Source organism: Cygnus olor, chromosome 1, assembly GCF_009769625.2.
Source record: "Cygnus olor isolate bCygOlo1 chromosome 1, bCygOlo1.pri.v2, whole genome shotgun sequence".
In the NCBI taxonomy this organism is placed as follows: Eukaryota; Metazoa; Chordata; class Aves; order Anseriformes; family Anatidae; genus Cygnus; species Cygnus olor.
In genome coordinates, this window is record NC_049169.1 from 15574253 (window position 1) to 15595819 (window position 21567).

At 43.4% G+C, this 21567-nt stretch overlaps 1 protein-coding gene and 1 long non-coding RNA gene across 3 annotated transcripts in view; both read right to left on the bottom strand.

The window, feature by feature from the left end:
* The window catches only part of LAMB4 (laminin subunit beta 4), a gene marked incomplete at its 5' end in the record, with an annotated part of 45781 nt that extends 36510 nt beyond the window's left edge, over nucleotides 1–9271 (bottom strand). Inside the window, 8 exon segments of the mRNA XM_040543320.1 lie at nucleotides 890–1104; nucleotides 1650–1713; nucleotides 2222–2410; nucleotides 3059–3132; nucleotides 4238–4373; nucleotides 7494–7651; nucleotides 9138–9159; nucleotides 9161–9271. Of these exon segments, the coding sequence (XP_040399254.1) occupies nucleotides 890–1104; nucleotides 1650–1713; nucleotides 2222–2410; nucleotides 3059–3132; nucleotides 4238–4373; nucleotides 7494–7651; nucleotides 9138–9159; nucleotides 9161–9271 (969 nt within the window).
* A 509-nt stretch (nucleotides 9272–9780) lies between these two features.
* On the bottom strand, nucleotides 9781–19153 carry LOC121063851. 2 transcript variants are annotated; one of them, XR_005816221.1, is made up of 7 exons: nucleotides 18755–19153; nucleotides 18335–18608; nucleotides 17903–17981; nucleotides 13694–13871; nucleotides 11102–11201; nucleotides 10831–10908; nucleotides 9781–10123 (listed from the first exon to the last, which is right to left on the bottom strand). It is a non-coding gene; the product is annotated as an uncharacterized LOC121063851 (long non-coding RNA). The 2 variants fall into 2 exon arrangements; XR_005816220.1 differs by lacking the exon at nucleotides 9781–10123 and having other exon boundaries at nucleotides 10401–10908.
* Between the last annotated feature and the right edge of the window lie 2414 nt (nucleotides 19154–21567).

A 21567-nucleotide genomic window follows, 5' to 3' on the forward strand; every position in this document is an offset into this window, starting at 1 on the left:
CAAGTTTTATCATTCCAGGAATTATATCTGTATTCATAAGAAGGGATATAGCCCCTCCTGAGCTGCTTATGCTATGTTAAAAGGCTTATTTGCAAATCCAGTCAATAATAATCTGCTTGAGGTACACCAGCAAGATCAGGGAAATCCAAAGCTCTTTGGCTCCCTCAGCTGACAAAATGCTCATTTATTTGAGTAAAAGGTCTGGAGAATACCTGGAAAATTTAACCAGTTTTAAAGCTTCTGAGCAACACTGAAGAAAAGAAAAAAAGATTTCTAGTGATACCAATGGAGACTTCAACTTTTTTATTTCTGTATTTCTCTCCCTACATGTCTCTATTCTGAAATACATATTTTCCAGGGAAAAAAAAAGAAAAAAAGAAAAAAAGAAAAAAAAAGACAAAAAGAAACAAAACACTCTTATTCACAGAAAGAATTTGCAATAATGTTCCTCAATTTTTTAATAATCCATTTTTCATGGGTTAGCTTTGCATTATCAGCCATTCTTTGTGCCAGCATCTCCTTCCCTGCCGCAGAGCCCCCAAGCGCAGCTGGAGCATGGAATGCGCCCAGCGAGGGGCCAGTCAAGTCCGCACACAGCGCAGGCTACTTACTGTGTTATATTTGCACCATTACAGCTCTGGTATTTTGCTGCTATTATCAACATGTCACGACCCGGTTGCTTTTGAAACACCATACCAGTGCCAACAAAGAAACTTCTGAGCTATCTGGCCCAGAGCTCTAGAGGAAGAAGCTGTGCACTGGAGCTGCAAATGGTCAATCCAAAGGTCATCAGGGACCTTCCTTCCTCTCCCTCCCTCCTTTCATCCCTTCCTTCCCCCAGAATACCAGGTAGGGACTGCCCTTGTAGGAGATAGTGTTAATGACATACCATCCCGGGCTGATGGAAGGCATCACCCCGCAGATTCTGCACAGGATCACAGTGGCTGGCGTGCCCATTGCAGAAGCAGCTGCCCCGCACAACCACCTCGTAGACAGCGTAGTAGTACTTCTCGAGGGGGTCACTGTGCCTTCTTCCAAGCAGAGCATCCCCGAGGGTATGGAGTTTAGTGAAATTGATCCTTAGGTTTGTCATCGTTATGAGCTCTGGAGGGAAAGAAAAGAAGTCAAGAGCCAAAGTTCACTTGAAAATGAAGAGGGTCAAATCTTCAGCTTGCATCGAACATCCAGTAATTCCCCCATATTGAAGAAATAGGTAAAATTATATTGGCCATGACCAGTAACCCACACAGTGTCGGGGCACGGACACACTCCCGGCACACAGCTGCATAGCATTCACACCTTCCCTGGCACAGCCCTGGCCTGGCCAAGCTGTGTCTCCCCATCCAATGCCTCCAGGGCCCATGCACAGCTCCGGGGCTGCTCCCAAAAGGGAGTGAGGATTAGGCCACCTGGTCCCTGAAGGAAACATAGCGTAGCTGCATGGATCTGTGCAGAGCTGGGCTGTTTGCCTACTGGGTTAGGGGACAAGACCTGCTCATTTTATTTTTTAATACAGATGTCTCCCTATGATCTTTAGGGATTAATTTTCAATATCACTGATTTACACCAGCTGAGCTTTTGACCCTCTCAGTGTACAAAACAAGCAACACCAGCAAAGTATCTTCAGAGAAAACCTGCACTGTTCTTACCTTGGATATATGGCACGTATGGGTTTTCTATTTCAAACCTGGGATCCAAAGCTTTTAAGACAACCTGCAAAACAAATTAAAAACAGCTCTATAAGTCATGGAAGCTATTCTTTTTGGACATAAAGTCTGTTACCCGAGACCCATTAGATACTGATTGCACTTTACAGATACCATAGGACTTAAAACCAGTTGGTGGCCCTGGTTCAGCAAGTATTCTCACTTTCACCCTGGCTTTGTGAGGCAAAAAGCCTTTTTGGCAGATTGACGTGTCAGGATTAGGTGTGTGCCCTTCAGCCACAGAGGCTGAAGAACTCTTATGAGGAAGGACTTTCACATTAATTTGGAAATGAGCAAAAAGCACTGGAAGGCTTTGCACAAGTTGTTTTATGAGTTCATTTGGATGTGAAAATTAGAGTAAAATACTGTGGTTTTCTTTCCCTCCTACTTCAGTAAAATCAATAGCACTTCATGTCCCAGGGCTTGCATAAGTGGATCTGATGGGTACAAAAGTGAGTCCATCAGTTCCAGAAAACTGGCCACATATGATCTCAAACACAGACTCTTAGCAATACCTCGCCTTCAGTGGAGGGCTCGATGTCTGAATATCTTGAATCACAAATGACGTCCCCCACACCCTTTGCCGGACCAGAAGAGATGTTGGGAAAAGAAGCTGCGCAGTCTTGTGCAAAATATCTAAATGCTTTCCAGGTCTGTCCAAAGTCGGTGGAGCGTTCAACCAGCATTGCTGCAGGCCGAAATGTCTGCAAAAAGACCATTATTTCACGAATTCCTTAGCCAGGCATTGACGAGACATCTCAGGAGCTGTTATACTGACATTTCTGGTTGGGGGATGCCAACAGCTGCAGCTAAAACTCTGTGCTTGGAGCTTGCAGGTGCAGTATGGGGCTACTGGTGTCTCTAAAGAAGCCAGATTCCTCATACAAACCTTAGAAGCAAAAGGGCAGGGCAACCTCCCGTAGAGGTAGAAGATTGCTTTCTAAATAAGGAAATCTATGTTAACAGTGTAGGAACTCTGTAGAAAAAAGTGTGTAACCATCTGGACAGATCATAATAGGTATGCATAAGACTGAATTAAACTTGAAAGAGCAACCTCAGTTCAGAAACACCCTAAAATGTTTGGGCTTAATGTTGAATTTTTTTTTTAGATGTAATTCTCAGATTTATAGAAAATAGGAAGAGATGGCACATGAATGGGAAGCTATTCAGTCTATCCACCTCCCCTAAGGCAGGATCAACTATAACCATACTTGACAGGTGTTTATCTAACCTGCTCTTACAAACCTCTAAAGATGATGCTTTCACTGCTTCTCTAAGCAATTATTCCTGTGGTTAAATAATTAGTGTATAAAATTACATGAAAGCTCTGGTAAAAGATGTGCTTGTAGTACCTTAAAGGTCAGGATAAGATGGCTGAACTGGAATAAGGTTTCCAGGTCCAGTCTAATGCTGACATGGTCAATACCTGAAAAAAGAGAAGGAAAATGAAATGAAGAGCACAACACACACATTTGAGGGACTGCTGAGGCAGCTTTCCTTGGGGAATTTAAAGTTGCCTTTTCCAGCACAGCAGCCATGCTCTTTGGGGCATCCTGTGAGCACAAACCCAGAATGGGATCCGCGATGCTGTGAGTCAGTGGCTGCATGAGATGGTTGAAGGTCCTGCTCAGACCATTCAGACTGAAAATGACAGTGATCGTAAGGTTCTGGGTAGAAAATATGTGGTTTTCTTCATGCTAAATTCTGTTAAACCCTTCTATACTGACAGACTGAAAGTGTCATGAGCAAAGCTACCACACCAGACATTTTCCAAAAGTGTAACAGATATAGATAAACAAAACAAAACAAACAAACAAAACACAATTCACACATTCTCCGTAGAGAGTTGCAGGAGCTCAGCTGATATCCCACTGTTCACATCTGCATGCACCATCCTTGGGCTCCTGCTGGCCAGGCTATGCACGAGACCCAGAGGAAAGATGGGGAGAGCAAGGAAGAATCCTTTCACAGCTGTCCCACAGCTCTATTTAATGTGGTGCCCAAAACTGGTGACAGTTCCTTGGTAAACATCATGAAAAAACAAGGCTTAACGAATTTTTAGTTGGATATTCAAAGTAGTGGTAACATATAATTTTGATTTTTCTATGCCTTAATTTCCAAATTGTCAAACATCTTTATACATTCGCTGTATGCCAAATAAGATGGAGTAAATGATATTCCTCCTATTATGCCTTCACAGAGAAGATGTAAGAATATATAAATTGATGTCAGTGAAGAACTACTACGGAGAAGCTTGTGACAAAATTAACATGGGGCAATAAAGGTACTGGTACAGTAGCCAAGATTTATTTAATTATTCACTAAAATACGAGTACTTTTTACTGCAAGCACTACTTGTGTTAAATGGGTCTTTGTGCTTTGCCTACTCTGTCACTATGCATCTGTAGGCAAATGTACCTTGTACTGCTGAAGCAAAGAGCACACATGGTCTTCGTGAAGGCCAAGTGGTGGATAACAATTACAGAAGTGAATCTAACCGCATGCAGCGATGTTTTGCCAAGGAAACTTACCGTTTTCTGACTGCCACCACTTTTTTTTCCTATCAGGCTCAAAAGTTGTGATAACATTTTCAATCATGTGACTGTTGTGCTGCGTATAGGGATTGTATGGGTATCTGGAATCACAGAGAAAGCACTTCTGTTCAGCCTAGAAAACAAAACAAGCAGGGTAAAGGATGAGTTCAGTCTCTTCTCTAAAGATCAGGTGGATGCACACGTATTTATCTGATTGCAGGCTCTGGGCTGGAGTGAGATCGCGGAGGGGATGCAAGGGAGGACTGGCTCCTTCAGGGACTGAAGAAGCCTTGAAGAGGAACATTCACTATGTTCACTCATATGTTTTTTTTTCTCTTTTTTTGCACATTTCCTAGCACCTTGGAGGTGATGCTAGGACCTGCAGCCAGGTGCAATTGTGCAAGTGGAAAGCAAGTCTGGATCCAGGTAAAATGTAAGTGGTCTGGGCTGACACCATCACCTGAACCACTGCCGGTGCCTTCTGCAGGCAGCGTGGAGTGGGAAAAGCTTAAAAACGATGCAAAACTGGGATGTCAGTAGGGTGACAGGGAAGACACAAGGAGAGGTGACAAGGTGAACATGCCAGGTGGGCAGACGAGCCATGCTGAGCTGCGTGGACCAGCACAAGCTGAGTGTGATGGCAGAAATGCAGCAGGGAGCTGGGCATAGCACAGCATCCTACAGGGAAGGAAGGAGGAGGCACGGATTTAGCACCTTGGCTAAGGCTGCCAGGGATTCAGCTGAAAGCACAAAGTCAAGCTAAGTGGCTAGAAATGGTCAGAGGCCAGGCTGGAAGTGACTGGAAAGGGACTGGGGCAGAGGTGCCTGCCCAACACACTCAGGATGTGCAGGGAAACACTAGGAATGGTTTACACATGTATCACAGAATGGCTTGGATTGGAAGGGACCTTAAAGATCATCTAACTCCAGCCCCCCTGCCATAGGCAGGGGTGCCACCCACTAGTCAGGTTGGCCAAGTGGCCAGCTTTCATGTATTATGAAATCACCTAGGAATTATTCACTTTTAAATGAATAAACAGATACAGGTTCGCAGGTGTGCTATGATCCATGTGTTTTAAATACTACAATAAATATATACTTAAATATTATGATAAATGTATGTCATATTTAGCCATTCTACATTGCACTTCGCGGCCTATGATGAAAATACAATTTATAAGACAAGACAGAAGCACAAAACATACTCAGTCATCTCATTTTACAAAGCTCTGGTAAGGAGAGCTCCGGTTATCTCAGCATTTGGCAGGACTGTGCACACCCACGCTCTGGCTTATATAGACACACTCAGTATGACACTCATTCAACTTATGTTTAAGGTTGCACCGTAACAAACTTTTTGTGCCCCAAATGACAAGCATGCGCATGTCCCCGTAGGCAGGTCTGCCAGATCCCATCTGCCTCTGAAGCACGCAGCTTTACACTCTCCTCAGCACCGAGTTCTCTTTCTTTTCCTTCCTAAACACATGTAAGCAGGGAGTGCAATCATAGGGCCAAAACCCACTTAATCTACATTTAGAAACAAATAGAGACGTTATTCTAAAGAAGACTGACAATTATTTAAAGTGCTTCTTTTCAAACACAAAGAAGTCAAACTCTAATTTTTTTTTTTCAATCTGAATTTTCTTTAAACATCCTAACCAAGCCTGAGCTTTTGGCAGCTTGCCACACTGACTGACAAACTTCCACACGCCGGGACTGCTCTCGTCACGGTGCTCTTGTCATGGCACAGGTCAGCGGGAGGGGAATCTGGGGAGGAAGAACTTGACTTTGCAAGGCGTGAAGCTTCCTGGCTTGCCTCCAGCAAAGTGTTCAAGGGTATGCTGGTGGGAAAGAGAATTGATTTCAGCAGGACTCTCTATATTCTTTAGGTGGCACACACATTTAAGGGGAGCTGGTACAGCAGATCGCATTGCTAGAACATAAAAACATCTCTGGGAAGCTGCAGGACTTGTAACTCTCATTGTCTTCAGGAGACAGTCACCAAGGGTCAAGATGCATCAAGGCAGCATTAAATCACTGGGATTATTGCAGGAACAGCTGTTCCTTTTCGAGTCTGTATTTACATAATACAAAGGATAAGTACAGGCAAGTGAAAATATTAATTTTTTATCACTCTTTGATCTCCTCTTAAAAAGACAAAAAAGGCAGCCGTACAGCCAAGGGCCAGAAATGCCATGTCCCAGAGATGACTCTGTGCCTCACTACCAAGATGCACCAAGGCTTGGAGCACAGCCAGCAATTTAGTGCCCAGGATCCATTTATTCAAACAACCTGGGGAAAAACTGCAAAGAGTGAAGAGCAGCTCAAACGACCTTTCAGAAAGGAAAAAAAGATATTTACATTTTGCAGAAAAATGCAGTTGCAATGAGTAACTTGGAGCAGTGCTTGGTGTCATCTCAGTATGGCAGAGCTTTACACTGTAAATGTGTCACTGCATTTTGCCAGAAGGTCATAAACTAAATATTTTCAATTGCTTATAAATAAAGTGGCATTTTATTAACTTCCTCTTTAGCCTACAGATGCTATTTAGTGAAAATACTTCTGCTTGCAAGAATTTATTAGCTCAGTGGGGCCAAGTCCTCCAGGATGTGCTGCAGGGGAGTCTGTTTCTGCTGGACAGTGTTCCCACACATCCGATGGACCCACAGTGCTTCCCCAAGAGGGATCCATTTAATTGCCCACATTTTGTGTCCACCTACCTACCCACAAGGCCAAAGACTGCAGCTTTTCCTCTGCCAGAGAGGGCTTTTTAGCTTTCATCAATGTTGGTCTTACTTCAGATCAAACAACATGAGAGGATGCAGTGTGAATCTCTTAACAGGCTGCCTCAGCTCTCAGCACTGTATGGGACGTGTCCCTCAATAAAGAGATGTCAAGGACCACGTTCATCCTGCTAAGCACTCACACGCGCACAAACTGTGGTCTTCATCTCTGAGTGGGGAAAGACTGGCAGACCAAAGCTCGCCCAGAAATCCCCGTGCTCATTTGCATCTCATGGATATTTCTCCCTCTGGAGAAGCTGTGCATCACTGGGAAGGCTGTGTGCTGCTTTCGCCAAACCCTCCATATGTGCTGCAATAAGGCACAGCCTTACACCAGGCATATTTCACGCTGTCTGATGATTATTCAAACAACTCCAGTAGAAGCTTCACAGTCTGGTCGACTTCTTTTACAGACAAGAACATCATTAGTAAGCAGAACTCAGTCTACTAAAAAAGAAGAGCAAACCAACCTCGAGGTAGCCTATAATGCAGTACTTCTGAGGGCTCTTCATCCCACAGGTTGACGAGGCTGTTAGTTGCTTGCTGCGACCCAGGAGGAGGTCCCCAATGGCTGGGTGGCAGGACCCAGCACCACAGTCATCCTGCGCCTGCTGGAGTCTTATCAGCACTGAGCATAGAAGAAAATTAGACACAGTTGAAATTAGTTCATGTACTCAGCAATACTCTCCAGAGAAAATGAGTTATGTTCTGACATCAGCAGAAAAGTAAATTCTTTGTCTATTTTCCTTTTGTACTTAATCATATCCTCTCTGAACCTGGAAAAGCTTTGCTCGTGAACACACCTGCTGCAAAATCGTGAAAAGAATACACCTAGGATATTGCAAATTTATGCTAAAACTTAAATAATCTGCACTTTATTGCTCAACAAACATGCCAATCTGCTAGGAGTAATAACATATGATGTGTCCGATCCTGGTATACTCAGAGACAGCACTACTGCAGCAGAATCACAGGCATGACAATCGACTTAGATAGGAAGGAAAGAAGAAGTTCTTTATTATGAGGGTGGTGAGGCCCTGGCACAGGCTGCCCAGAGAAGCTGTGGATGCCCCATCCCTGGAGGTGTTCAAGGCCAGGCTGGATGGGGCTTTGGGCAGCCTGGTCTGGTGGGAGGTGTCCCTGCCCATGGCAGGGGGTTGGAACTGGGTGGTCTTTAAGGTCCCTTCCAACCCAAACCATTCTATGATTATGTGATTCTCTGACTTTGTGAGCAGAACCAGATTCTGATTCATTCTGCTGATTTCTGCTGAGTTGTCCAAGTTGTACTGATGGAGCTGAGTACAGGTATGGAGACAGGGGTCCTTTTGATTTTCTGGTGATCTGCAGTGAACATCCTGATCCAGTCCCAGCACCCTCTGTTCAGAACCCATGGAATAGCCATTAATAAATAAACAGAATAATTCATGGTTTTGTAAATAATTGTGAGTTTTTTTCAGTTCATTTTATCTGACAAGAATTTAATTTTTTTTTTCCATTATGTCAAGACTTCCCTTACAGGGCTTGTCCTTTTAAACAAGTTCTGTCCTGAAACCCTGAAAAGGAATGGGTACCTTGGAGGCTTTATCTGCTCAGCTTTACTTGGCTCAACTTGTTATAAAAAGTGCAGTTAAAAAAATAGAATCAATACGTGAAGATCCCACAAGGACACGAGGAGCAGTAATGCAATTACAGCAGTAAATATGCATTATTTACTATGAATGGTTGTAGAAACATCCAGATTTCAATTTGTGGCTCAGGCTATACTTCAGGCGATCAATGAAGCTTGACTCATTAAGTATAAAACAATGCATATGTTTGGTTGGCTTGCCGTTTTTTATTTATCCAGGTCCACCATGTATTAGCTGTTAGCAGGCATTGATTGCCCACTTCAGGACCTGTTTCAGATTCAATCACAACGTGTATCTTTTCTTTGTATTTAAAGCTTTCACATCACTCATAGCTCCTAGGCAGGAGAGTGGGGAACAAAGACTCACTATCACATGCATTTTAACAGTGTATGTAAAAGAAGTACTCTAGCAAAATCTTGGAGAGACACATAAATGACATGTTAGTATTTCAAAATTGGCTAGAATGACTGTAACATTTGTACTTACTGAGAAGTGACAGAAGGGCCAGCCCAAGCCTCATGCCTCTGTGTGGAGCTCAGGCTGGTCTGGCTGGAAGAGAAGATCTGATGGGTCACGCAGTGTTCCGCTGCACAAGGGCACACCTTTTGCAGGGCTATCCGTCAGCAAAATTAAGGAACGAAATGAAAACATCACGACTGAAAGGAAACCCTGGTTATGATTTTGTTCTAGCAGAAATTTCTCATGACAGAGTTTTCAGTGCTCAGAATGGGATCAAAGTAGAGGGACACCTCGCATGTGCTTTAGCAGAAGACCATAAAAACGTATTCAGATAGTTTGAAATTAAAAAAAAAATGCTATCAGGAAAAATATTGTAGTATTTGAATATCAGCTATTTAATCCTAACTAGATTCAACAGGGCTGTTTGAAGACACCTAACTCCTTCTCTTGTTTCTTGTTTCTTTGCACTGACTTCAAACAAAGCCAGAGGTTCTAATGTAGATGCTACCAAGAAATGCCTGAAGTCAGGTGCTACGAATTTTGGTCTCATCAGAGACAAAATTATAACAAAATTATAATTATAAATTATAAAATCAATCTTTAAGTGCAGTGAGGAAAAATGGGTAATGTCAGTATTAGTGCAAAATACTTGTATAGAGGAGTCCTCAGCTGGAACCCAAGGCAGGTTCATTGTGGTTTTTACTTTACATCCTTCCTCCTACCACTCACATGGAGGAAAATATGATTTGCCAACACAAAAACTCTCTTAGAAAAACAGAAGGCAGACATGGACGGAAAAGCGTCCTGCCACCAAGCAGAGCTCCCAAGCCCCAGCCTGACTCCAAATCTGTGCCTTCCACCTCTTTCTTCATCTGTAGACATCAGCGGGACCAGCATGTCCTGATGCAGCTGTTTCCTGAGGTGTCCCCATGCAAGCACACCCAATGCGCTGCTTCTTGGCTCTGTTCTTGTTTCTCACCTTCACACAGCTGTCACTACCCTCCCTGCAAGAGCTAAGATGAAATACCCCAGTGTGTTAGAGTAGAGGAACTAGTCACTTAAGAAACAAAGGCATTCAAAGTATTTCAGATTTTACAGGCTCCACATAGGCTTGTTTCACACAGTCCCATTCAGTACACAGGAGAATAGCCATACCTGCGTGGCTGTTTCAGCAACCGTGGGTAGAGAAAGCTATAAGGGACCACCAGAATTTCGTGCTCCTTTGGTTTCTGTCATTTGCCACAACCATGGAGAGCCTGGTGTGCTACAGTGAGATGATGCTGGCTACCATCATACAGCTGCACGTTTTCCCCTGTCTACAGAGAGAACTGGCAGCCAAGCCAGTATCAGGCAAAACAAAGAAAATGTCCTGCCAAGATGGACTTCAAATTTAATAGTCTGTGAAAATAATGAACAAACTCAGAGATGACCTTAAATGCAACCATTGTGACAGCACTGCAGTAAAACACAGGTATCCACAGCAGGAGTAATCTACCCATCTTGGTAGTTACATGTCCCAGTCACGCTTCATACCAATGATACTCCTTATACACGGCTCACTTTAACAGATAAACAAGGACCAGCAAAACCCCAACAATACTTCAGTTCCACGCTTAGCAGGAAAATTAAATAGTGGAGACGTCTTACCTGTATTTCAGACAGCCAGGCGTTTCAGCTCGAAGTGAACAGCACAGAATGAGGGAAGCAAGTAAAGGCATACCTGTGCACTTCAGCCGAACAAGATCACACGTCCCCCGAGGCACCGAGGTGTAGGTGCGAATGAGACCTGGCCTGCAACCTGCCAAGGGGGTGATTTGTGAAGTCATTCTGCCGGGGCTTCTGGCATTAGCAAGTACAAGCAGTGAATGAACACAGTGACAGTCAGAAAAAGTTCACACAACTCAAAAGAGAAGAGTGGGATTCTTAAAAAACAACCCTTTAATTGTTGTATGATTGAACAACTGTTAAATTGTTCTGTCTTGCACCCATACTTTGAAGTCTTCACCATTGCGTTGCATCAGAGGTCCAGTGGCACTGGTTTAACTGAGCGTGGTCTAAAGGACTCCTTCTCATGGCAGGGGTGCAAAGTGTCTGAAAGGACCAGATTTTGGTTTTGTAGTGACTGTAAATGTCCCCAGCCAAAAGCCGTGATCAAAGCCCACGTGGACATATCAAGCCAGCTTCAAATTAGCTCAAGCTCTGGATCAATGGCATGAACACTATTTTTATTTATTTATTTTTACTGTTTTCAATTTAAAGCTAAAGACACCATGGCAGCTTGAGATACAGTCACAGCATTGAATTTCAGCATGTTTTGCCTGGGACTACCTCACCAGCAAGCATGGGCAGGGCAGTGAGGCCTACCCCGCCATCATGAGAAGCACTGTGACGAAGCAGCTCCAAGATGGCACTCATCCACTTGTGCTCTGAACCATTTTCTGATGGCTTTGCCAAAATCTATGGCACATAAATTTCAATTTTCAGAACAGCAGACCTTCTTGGATACATATATTTGGTTTGATATATTTTTTATCAGTTTTCTTCTGACTGCTTGTAAGGCCTAATTCATAGTTGTCTGTAAAGCATCGCATCTTCAAATAAAAGGTTTTCTAAATGTGCAAAATATATGTTTTATATACTAATCACTGCTTTTCTTTTAGTAGTTCCTATTCTTTCAAAAAAAAAAAAAACACAGAAAAACAAACAAAAACAGGTAGTTGCTCTTTAATCATATTGTACTGTTCAGTGCTATGTATCTTCTACCTTTACTTTGAGTGTTCACTCTAGCAGAAATAATGCATATACTTACATTTTTTTGAAATTATCTTCCACAAGTTCATGTGGAAATTGCCTACGAGAGACTTTTCAGGCTAATTTAATCGGCATTTTTTTAGTATTCATACATGATCAATTATTTACTTAAATTATTATATATCATCATTTTTATTTAGTGAGTTTCAATGTTAAGAAATAATCAACTAAGTGATAAATTAAGATATTAATTCTACTTTTTATGTGTAAGGAGGATGTCAAGTACACTCTGAAAGAACGACATTTAACTGAAGAAAGTATTGTTATTGTAATGCTACTAAATTATAGAATGGTTGATGTTTTATTAGCATATTTCGTAGGGAATTCAGATTTTGTTACAGACAAGTTATGTGAGGAGTGAATATGAAGGAAGATTTATTTCCAGAATATAGCTGGTCCTGTGTTTTGATTTATGTAGGATCCCAAACAAAAAGGAGGTTTTAAACCGCTTGAGGCAGGGATTAAGAAACTTTTTTCTTGCTTCTTTAATCTCTCCCCAGGTAAAGGATCTGGATTTATAATGCATCACTCGTCCCATGCTGGCTGGAGGGTAGATAGTACTGGTGCATGATTTTTCAAGTCATCACAGATCCTATGGGCGTCATTTCTTAGGCCCAAGGCATATCCTTAACACATACGAAGGACAGGAATTACTAGCACTTCGGCATATTTTCCCTTCATAGGCACCAACCAGCAGTGAGGAAAGGGGGATGAGTAGAGGCACCAGCCTTGACAGCCTCTGTGCACCAGCCACGCTTCAGAGAGTGGCACCAGCCCCTGCAGGTGCATGTTTTCCTCTGATGAACATGTTGAATAAATATATCTCTATGGGTATATGGATTTTTTTCCCTTTAATGAAAATTTCAAAAACATCAGAGAAAAAATGCAAATAATTTATGTTTAAAAAAAAGAAAGAAAGAAAGAAAAAACAAAGAAAAAAGAAAAACGATGAGAAATAAAATAATTTGAGCCTGGGATTATTCCTGCCATGTGGAAAAATAAGTACTTAATCTAAACAAATTACCTGGGCTTCATGAAGTCCATGGAGAAAGACAAGGACCCCTGCAGGTCCATCCTACCATATTTTTAGATGCTTACCTAAAGGGATAACTCACCTTCTGGAGGTATCCACTGCTTTCCTTTGGGTACAGGCAGCCCCATGCCCTAGCTTAGGCCAGATGCCGGCATTTTAAGCACATAAAGTGTACTTAGATGAATCCCATCCATAAAGAACTAGCCGAAATAGTAAATGAAATCTAATGGTCTGAAAAGCAAAAAATTCTTGCTACATTTCTATCTTTCCCCTTTTGTTTCTGCTCTTATTTCTTCCATTTTGTTTAAAGTGTCATTTCTCAAAGGTAAGAGTGTGTATTTTTTTGATTTTCCACATATTGACAGAATGTAGCACTGAATAACAAAGACAGAACAAAGCATAAGCTCACAGTAAAATAAGAAATATTTTATTTGACAGATTTGGTCAGTAGAGCACTGGGGACAGCAGGACAACATGCATTTTCATTTGCTCTGAAAAATAGAAATGATCTTTGTGAAAGAGTCCAGGGCACAGGAAGAAATAACTTTGCTATGACCCAGAGTATGGCACAGCAAAAATCAAACAACTGACCAAGAGGCTAAACAACTCAGCAATTTGTGCTCTGCTCCTCTGCAAGGCAAATTCTGCATCCTGGAGCAAATAACTACTGTTAGAGTTTTATTTAATTGTTACTTGGATAAACTTTTCCACATTTCAAAAGGATGTAAAGCATACTTACACTTTTTGAGATGCTTCTTCATTTTTTAACAGTCACAGCACCTGCAGTGCCCTGCACCTTTTGTGTGCAAGTCTGGTATTTGAAGCCTTTGGTTTCTCCACCACAAGCAAGAAATCCAGTTTCAACTTGAATGTTATCTCCCTGGCAGGCACAGCGTTGCCGATGGTTGTAATCAACACTAAGGAGAAAAAAAGACAGAGGGTGATGAACTGTATTGTTTTAAATTATCAGTGTAATTTTCAAAGTGCTATTCAAGATATATATGTATTCAAGATTTAATGTTTCATGAGGTCCTGACACTTCCAAGCTGACAGTTCAACTGGCAGGACGAAAAGTCTGGCACATAGCCTGATTTCATATTAGTTTATTTGGAATCCGTGGGTTCATGTAGCACAACTGAATGATGCTATTTCTAGGAGCCTTTGACCATTGATGAACCAAAGTACTTGACATTTTTCACTTTTCTTTTCACTGCTTATTGGCCTATTAAACAGAAACAATTATTCCTCCTAAATCCAAGAGAAGTGTTGTGCATGAAAACACAACAGAAATGACAAATATGCAAAAAGAAAGGGAATATGCTCAGGAAGAAACAACTGAAGAAACGCATAAGGAAGAGGAAGCAAAAGAGCTTTTTCAGCCTCTACATGCTTAAGATGCACAAGGAGAAGTTGACTGAACTGAAGTCTAAAAATTAATTTTCTGTTGCAAGTAAAGCAAAGGCAGAGGCATCTGGAAGTTAATCTATGTATCCTCCCTCCACAGTCAAGAGGAAGATATGAGTTCCAGGTATCTATTTTTCCCACCTGTGCTTTGTTGTCGTTTTCTTTTGTTATTTTTGGCAGTTTAACTCCCTGAACTACCACTGTGTCTGGGCCCTGAATACCCCAATATACCTGAATGCCCCACACCAGCAATACCTGGGATCCCCCACCCTTGCCCACGGCTCAGCCTGGGGCCATCAGTCCCTGTCCCAGAGATGCCACAGGTGTACTTGGCTCTGACTCCGTCTCCTGGAAGGACCTTGGAGGATGGACCTTGAACCCATGTTGCACCTTGGTATTCAGTTCTGCCTCTGGCACCAATCTTTGCTCTCAGCTGGACCTCCAAGATGAACCCCAAGGCTGCTTTACCCCTATCATGTTTGAGGGTTTTGAAGAATCCCATTACCAGTACCCAGCTCTGGCCACCATGTCCAGATCCTGTGGGACTGTGCCCACTGGTGACATACCACTTCATGGGATCAGACACACTAGTATTAAGGCCAGAGGTGTGGAAAAAGCCCGGAGAGAACAGGTCTCCAGCAGAGAACTGGAAGATCAGCACAGCCACGTGGTAAAGCCAAACTCAGACACAGACACAGACACAGATTTCTAGGTTGGAAGAGACCTCAAGATCATCGAGTCCAACCTCCGACCTAACACTAAGCACTCCACTAAACCATATCGCTAAGCTCTACATCTAAACGTCTTTTAAAGACCTCCAGGGATGGTGACTCCACCACCTCCCTGGGCAGCCCGTTCCAATGCCTAACAACCCTTTCAGTAAAGAAGTACTTCCTAACATCCAACCTAAAACTCCCCTGGCGCAACTTTCGCCCATTCCCCCTCGTCCTGTCACCAGGCACGTGGGAGAACAGACCAATCCCCACCTCACTACAGCCTCCTTTAAGGTAACTGTAGAGAGCAATAAGGTCTCCCCTGAGCCTCCTCTTCTCCAGGCTGAACAAGCCCAGCTCCCTCAGCCGCTCCTCGTAAGACTTGTTCTCCAGACCCCTCACCAGCTTGGTCGCCCTTCTCTGGACTCGCTCGAGCACGTCCATGTCCTTCCTGTAGCGAGGGGCCCAAAACTGAACACAGTACTCGAGGTGCGGCCTCACCAGAGCCGAGTACAGGGGCACACTCACTTCCCTAGACCTGCTGGCCACACTGCTTCTTATACAGGCCAGGATGCTGTTGGCCTTCTTGGCCACCTGAGCACACTGCTGGCTCATATTCAGCCGACTATCAACCAATACTCCCAGGTCCTTCTCGGCCAGGCAGCTTTCCAACCACTCATCTCCCAGCCTGTAACTCTGCTTGGGGTTGTTGCGCCCCAGGTGCAGGACCCGGCACTTGGCCTTGTTGAACTTCATACAGTTGATCTCAGCCCATCGCTCCAGCCTATCCAGATCCTCCTGCAGAGCCTTCCTGCCCTCGAGCAGATCGACACACGCACTTAGCTTGGTGTCATCTGCAAACTTACTGAGGGTGCATTGGACGCCCTCATCCAGATCATCGATAAAGATATTAAAGAGGACCGGCCCCAGTACCGAGCCCTGGGGGACACCACTTGTGACCAGCCTCCAACCAGATTTGACTCCATTCACCACAACTCTCTGGGCCCGGCTATCCAGCCAGTTTCTAACCCAGCGAAGCGTACGCCAGTCCAAGCCCCGCGCAGCCAGTTTCTTGAGGAGAATGTTGTGGGCAACGGTGTCAAAAGCCTTACTGAGGTCAAGGTAAACCACATCCACAGCCCTTCCCTCATCCACCAAGCGCGTCACTTTGTCATAGAAGGAGATCAGGTTCGTCAAGCAGGACCTGCCTTTCGTAAACCCATGCTGACTGGGCCTGATCGCCTGCTTGCCCTGCAAGTGCCGCGTGATGACCCTCAAGATAATCTGCTCCATGAGCTTTCCTGGCACTGAGGTCAAACTGACAGGCCTATAGTTCCCCGGGTCTGCCCTCCGGCCCTTCTTATAGATGGGTGTCACATTGGCTAGCCGCCAGTCAACTGGGACCTCCCCCGATAGCCAGGACTGCCGATAAATGATGGAAAGCGGCTCGGCCAGCTCCTCTGCCAGTTCTTTCAGTACCCTCGGGTGCATCCCATCGGGCCCCATCGACTTGCGCACATCCAAGCTCCTTAGCAGGTCGCCAACCATTTCCTCATGAATAGCGAAGGCCACATCCTGCTCCCCATCCCCTTCCGCCAGCTCAGGGCACTGGGTGTCCAGAGAACAACCAGTATTGCCGCTAAAGACTGAGGCAAAGGCGGCATTAAGCACCTCAGCCTTTTCCTCATCCTTAGTAACCAGGTTTCCCCTCGCATCCAGTAAAGGATGGAGATTCTCCTTAGTCCTCCGTTTCGCATTGATATATTTGTAAAAGGATTTTTTGTTGTCTTTAATGGCAGTAGCCAGGTTGAGCTCCAGATGAGCTTTGGCCTTTCTAATTTTCTCCCTGCACAGCCTCGCTACATCCTTGTAGTCCTCCTCAGTGGCCTGCCCTTTTTTCCAAAGATTATAAACCCTCTTTTTCCTGCTAAGCACAAGCCGCAACTCTCTGTTGAGCCAGGCCGGTCTTCTTCCACGCCGGCTTGTCTTTGGGCACGTGGGGACGGACCGCTCCTGTGCCGTTAAGATTTCCTTCTTGAGGAGCGCCCAGCCTTCCTGGACTCCTCTGCCCTTCAGAACCGCCTCCCAAGGGACTCGGCCAACCAGCGTCCTGAGCAGCTCAAAGTCAGCCCTCCAGAAGTCCAATACAGCAGTTTTACTGGTCCCCTTCCTGGCCTCGCCAACAATAGAGAACTCTACCATTTCGTGGTCACTCTGTCCAAGATGGTTTCCGACCACCACATCTCCCACCAGTCCTTCTCTGTTTGTGAAGAGAAGGTCTAGCGGGGCACCACCCCTGGTAGGTTCACTGACCAGCTGCATCAGGAAGCTATCTCCCACACTCTCCAGAAACCTCCTAGACTGCTTTCTCTGTGCCGTGTTGTGTTTCCAGGATATATCCGGGAAGTTGAAGTCCCCCACGAGGACAAGCGCCGATGATTTTGCAACTTCTGTCAGTTGCCTAACTCCTAGGTACTCTGAATGCCCTCAATCCAAGGAAAGCAGATTTACCCTCTCAAGCACACTCTTGGCCTTATTCAGCCCCTGCATACAAGTTTATTGAATTGGACTTACCTATGTGCTCTTAAAACATACAGCTAATCATAACTTGTCTCAAAACATCAAGCCATATTTTGACAAATAAAAGACGAAATACATTCCATGGTAAACCACTGATTCCAACTGCTATGTATACCTTCTGTTGCCTAACTTGGCAATATACACAGCTAAACTGACATTTGGGAGATTTTCCATTTCTCAGTTCCAAGTGAAATTTAATACAAAGGCTTCTGGGGAGTATTTAAATCTCTCAACATATACATGCTAATTACCTAAAAGCATGATAGAATGATGGCTGGCTGACTGTCAGCTGTTTGGTTGTGTCTGTGTCTGTCCTGTAACATCTGGAATCTGTACAAACAAAGAAGCATCACACATAAGTCATGCACAAAATAAGTGAGGAGAAGGATTAGATTTTGTCATGGACCCCAGCCATGTAACTGATGTAACAGCAGCACAGCAATAACACAGCATGCTAAAAAGCTGCAAACTGGTGCATATAATAATACAATTTGCCCAGGATCAAGAATATATAACCTCTCCTTTATCTTTCTCGCAAGTACTTAATTATTCCAGATGGAGACAGTAGGAAAATTAATGTCTCCCTTCACTTTCCTGCTCTCCCTTTGTCACACGGAGGGGAAGCGTTGTCACTGCCAGGCGGTCGGAAACCCAGCCAAGCTCAGCAAACGTCAGCAGCAAACCTGGAGAGAAGGAAAGCTCTCCTGCTTTCACATGCTATCATTGAGGCAGCTCCTTTTTGGCAAAAGAAGGGAGGAAGCAATTCTCCCTTGCTGACCATCTGTGATGAGAGCACTTCAACAATTGGTTTGCTTGCACGTTGACCATCCTTTCCCACCAGACAGTCTGTGAATGCTATTACCCCATGCTCCCTGCCATGGAGTCAAGGGGGTGGGAGTCTCTGAACACGGGGCAGATGGCACCTCAGAGCCTGCTATATCTTGGAAGGCAGGCAGCCTGCAACAGAAAACACGGAAGAAAAGGACCAGAGCTGTGAGGAAGCCAAGGTCAGTTTGAAGCTGAGAGGGTGGGAAAGAAAACAGGCTGATCCAGTAATCCCAGCAGGGAAAAGATTTAATGTTTTGAGGACCACAGGTACTCACAGGGACATAAACTGGCCACAGTAAGAGCTGGCAGGGAATTACCAAGCTGTTGGAAGTTGTGGCTTAGTCAGACGGACATGTAAGTGCTGCATGTTAGGAGTCAGGAAGAAAAGCAGTCATCCAGGAATGGGGGCAGAAAAAAACACGGCTATCCACAAGCATGGTTACAGGACCTCCATTCACTGCCTGGACAGACCTGTGCAGAAATACAACGTTTGTTAAAAGAGCGGGGTGCATTAGACCTACCGGGCATGTTGTGGTGCTCACGTAAGAGTATCCTGACCCCTTCAGACTGCCTTGCAGAAGTGCTCTACAAAGTAACTAAAACCATGATCCTTGCTGATTGCCAGACGACACTTAGACTAGAGAAAGCTTAATTAACAGCTGTTATTTTTGCTAGGTTCAGCTCTCACCAATCGTATTTAAATTGTTAGAGAAAATAACAGGCATAGTAAAACAAAGCAAAACAAAACAACAAACATGGAGTTAACATTCTTCATTATTAAAACTAAACCAAATTTTGCTTCTTATAAAGCAAAACCTTTCTAGTGATTTGTCGAGATTTTCTTACAACCTGTTTGGCTTGGCAAAACATCAACGGAATAATTTTCAATAAATCTCTACAGATATATTGCTTATAGAACCCAAACAATCAAATGTGCACACATAACTACACAGGTTTCACAAGAAATTTGGGGAACCTCATTCTACTGATTAAGCACCAATTTATGTACATTTATGTTACTTGTATATCTGTAACGTCCCATGGATCACAAAAACCTGAAACGTTTTGATAAAATACTGGTAAGATTATACCAAAATTATTAGTATTCTCGAATATTCACTGTCAACATCAACTCACATATGCTTACCCAAACCTCTCCTTGATCCCTGAAATAGACTTTAGTGTCTTTTATGCAATTAACAAACAGAAATGCCTTTTCCCCTATTAAAGGAAAATTATTCCTATCCTTCCACCATGCCAGCTGACACAATTCTCAACCAGGTAGCCCTGCAGAAGCCCAGATCCTTCCAACCACCCAGAGCACTGCTTTTAAGACCGGAGATGCTTTTTAAGACTACAGCGTTATGCTGGGAGGCAGCAAAGAAGAAAAATAAAAACATGATGATTTGTGACTAAAACTTCAAAGAAGCTTTGAAACTTTGAGAAACCTATTTATTAATGGCTATGGGGTTTTGTTTGTTTGTTTGTTTTTCTCTCCAGTAAAACCGTGTTCCACAGAATGGAAAACAAAACATTAAAATCAAAGAAATACGGAAGGTCTCACAATTTAAACTAGTGTAAGTATCTCTGTCTCCTGATAGTTGCTGGCCTTGTGCTGAGTGTTTAGACAATTCAAGAAGCCTTTATGCCAAAGGATTAGTGTTTTTATGTAACTTTATCAATTATCAAAATATTACTGTTTTGTAATCACGATCTAATTACTAAAAATAGCCAAGTGGTGATAGATCAGGATTTATTACCAACCAGATGATCATCATCTCACAAACTGACATTTGTAATCCAGACAGGAATTCAGCTCAGTGACTTATGTTACCTTCCTCCCTGCCACATGCCACACCGTCTATCAACAACGTATAGCAAATCTCTGCTGAATGAAAGACACAACTTCAAATTAGTTATCTGTCTACACCAAACAATTTAAATTCTTGGGGAAAGGAAAAAAACAAGACCACACTATAACATCTTTAACTGCAGCTTTCATAGTACTTCACTCAAGGGCAATACTTATCCCAGCTTCCATGTGAGTGAAGTACAAGCCTCAGTAGCAGCTGTATTAAATTGCATTTAAAATGCTAGCCAAGTCACAGAAACATTGAGAAGAAGAATTAGGATTAATTTTCCTTAAAAAGATTTGTAGTGGTTAATGATTTCAGATTCCAGAGAACGGAGTCAACCTACTTATATGATGAATTCACTTTAACTGGGATTTTTTCAGATAGCTTAAGTAGCTATAACACATTTTTCCTTTTGGTTAATTGGGCTCTTGTGCATTGTGAAACCCTGTGAAAATAAATGCTCATAACGATAATTTAAAAAATGATCTCTCAAAAAAACAGAAGTGGCACTGAACTGGAAAAATGTTGTAAAAAATAGAGATAAAGGTCTCCTTTAATTGCCACTTGTTTTTATTTAAACTAGCTACAGATGCACCGAGAAAATGGAATACTTAGAAGACTGTAAAGAAATAAGACTGAAATAACGACTGCTATTTGTATCGCAGCATTTGCAATTCCTGTTCATGAAGGAATGGGGATTTCCATCCAAGTTTTAGGCAAAGAAACAGTGCCTTTGGCCACACAATGCCAGAATACACATGCTATGCACTTGCTGCAGTGATTTAAATAAAATGACCGGATTACAGAATCGTAGGGTCCTGCACCCAAAGGGAAGAAGAGCATCCAGAAACATTTCCTGACCGTCTTGTTTGTAAGAGAAGGCTTCTATAGGAGTCAGTACTGGGCCAACAGTCAGAAGCCTGGAGGGAATACAGGCTGAGGTCTTTGACACATGCTAAAATACCTCATTCTGAGATGCCCCATCAACTCTTCCTTTTCAGAGGGTGGTTTCAGATATTTGGCAGTCTACCAAGCACATTGGGAGACTGATTTTGCAAGCTGTGAGCCTGCAAGGGTTTCCCAATAAAATTTTATTCTGATAAATATAGGAAGCAAAGTTAATAGGGAAAGAGAAGCAACTCCATAAATGACAGAATGTCCTCATGCAGTCTCCACGGCTCTCCTTGCATTGATTCCATGGTGCCTGCCAGCAAAGCCAGGTTCACTCCTTT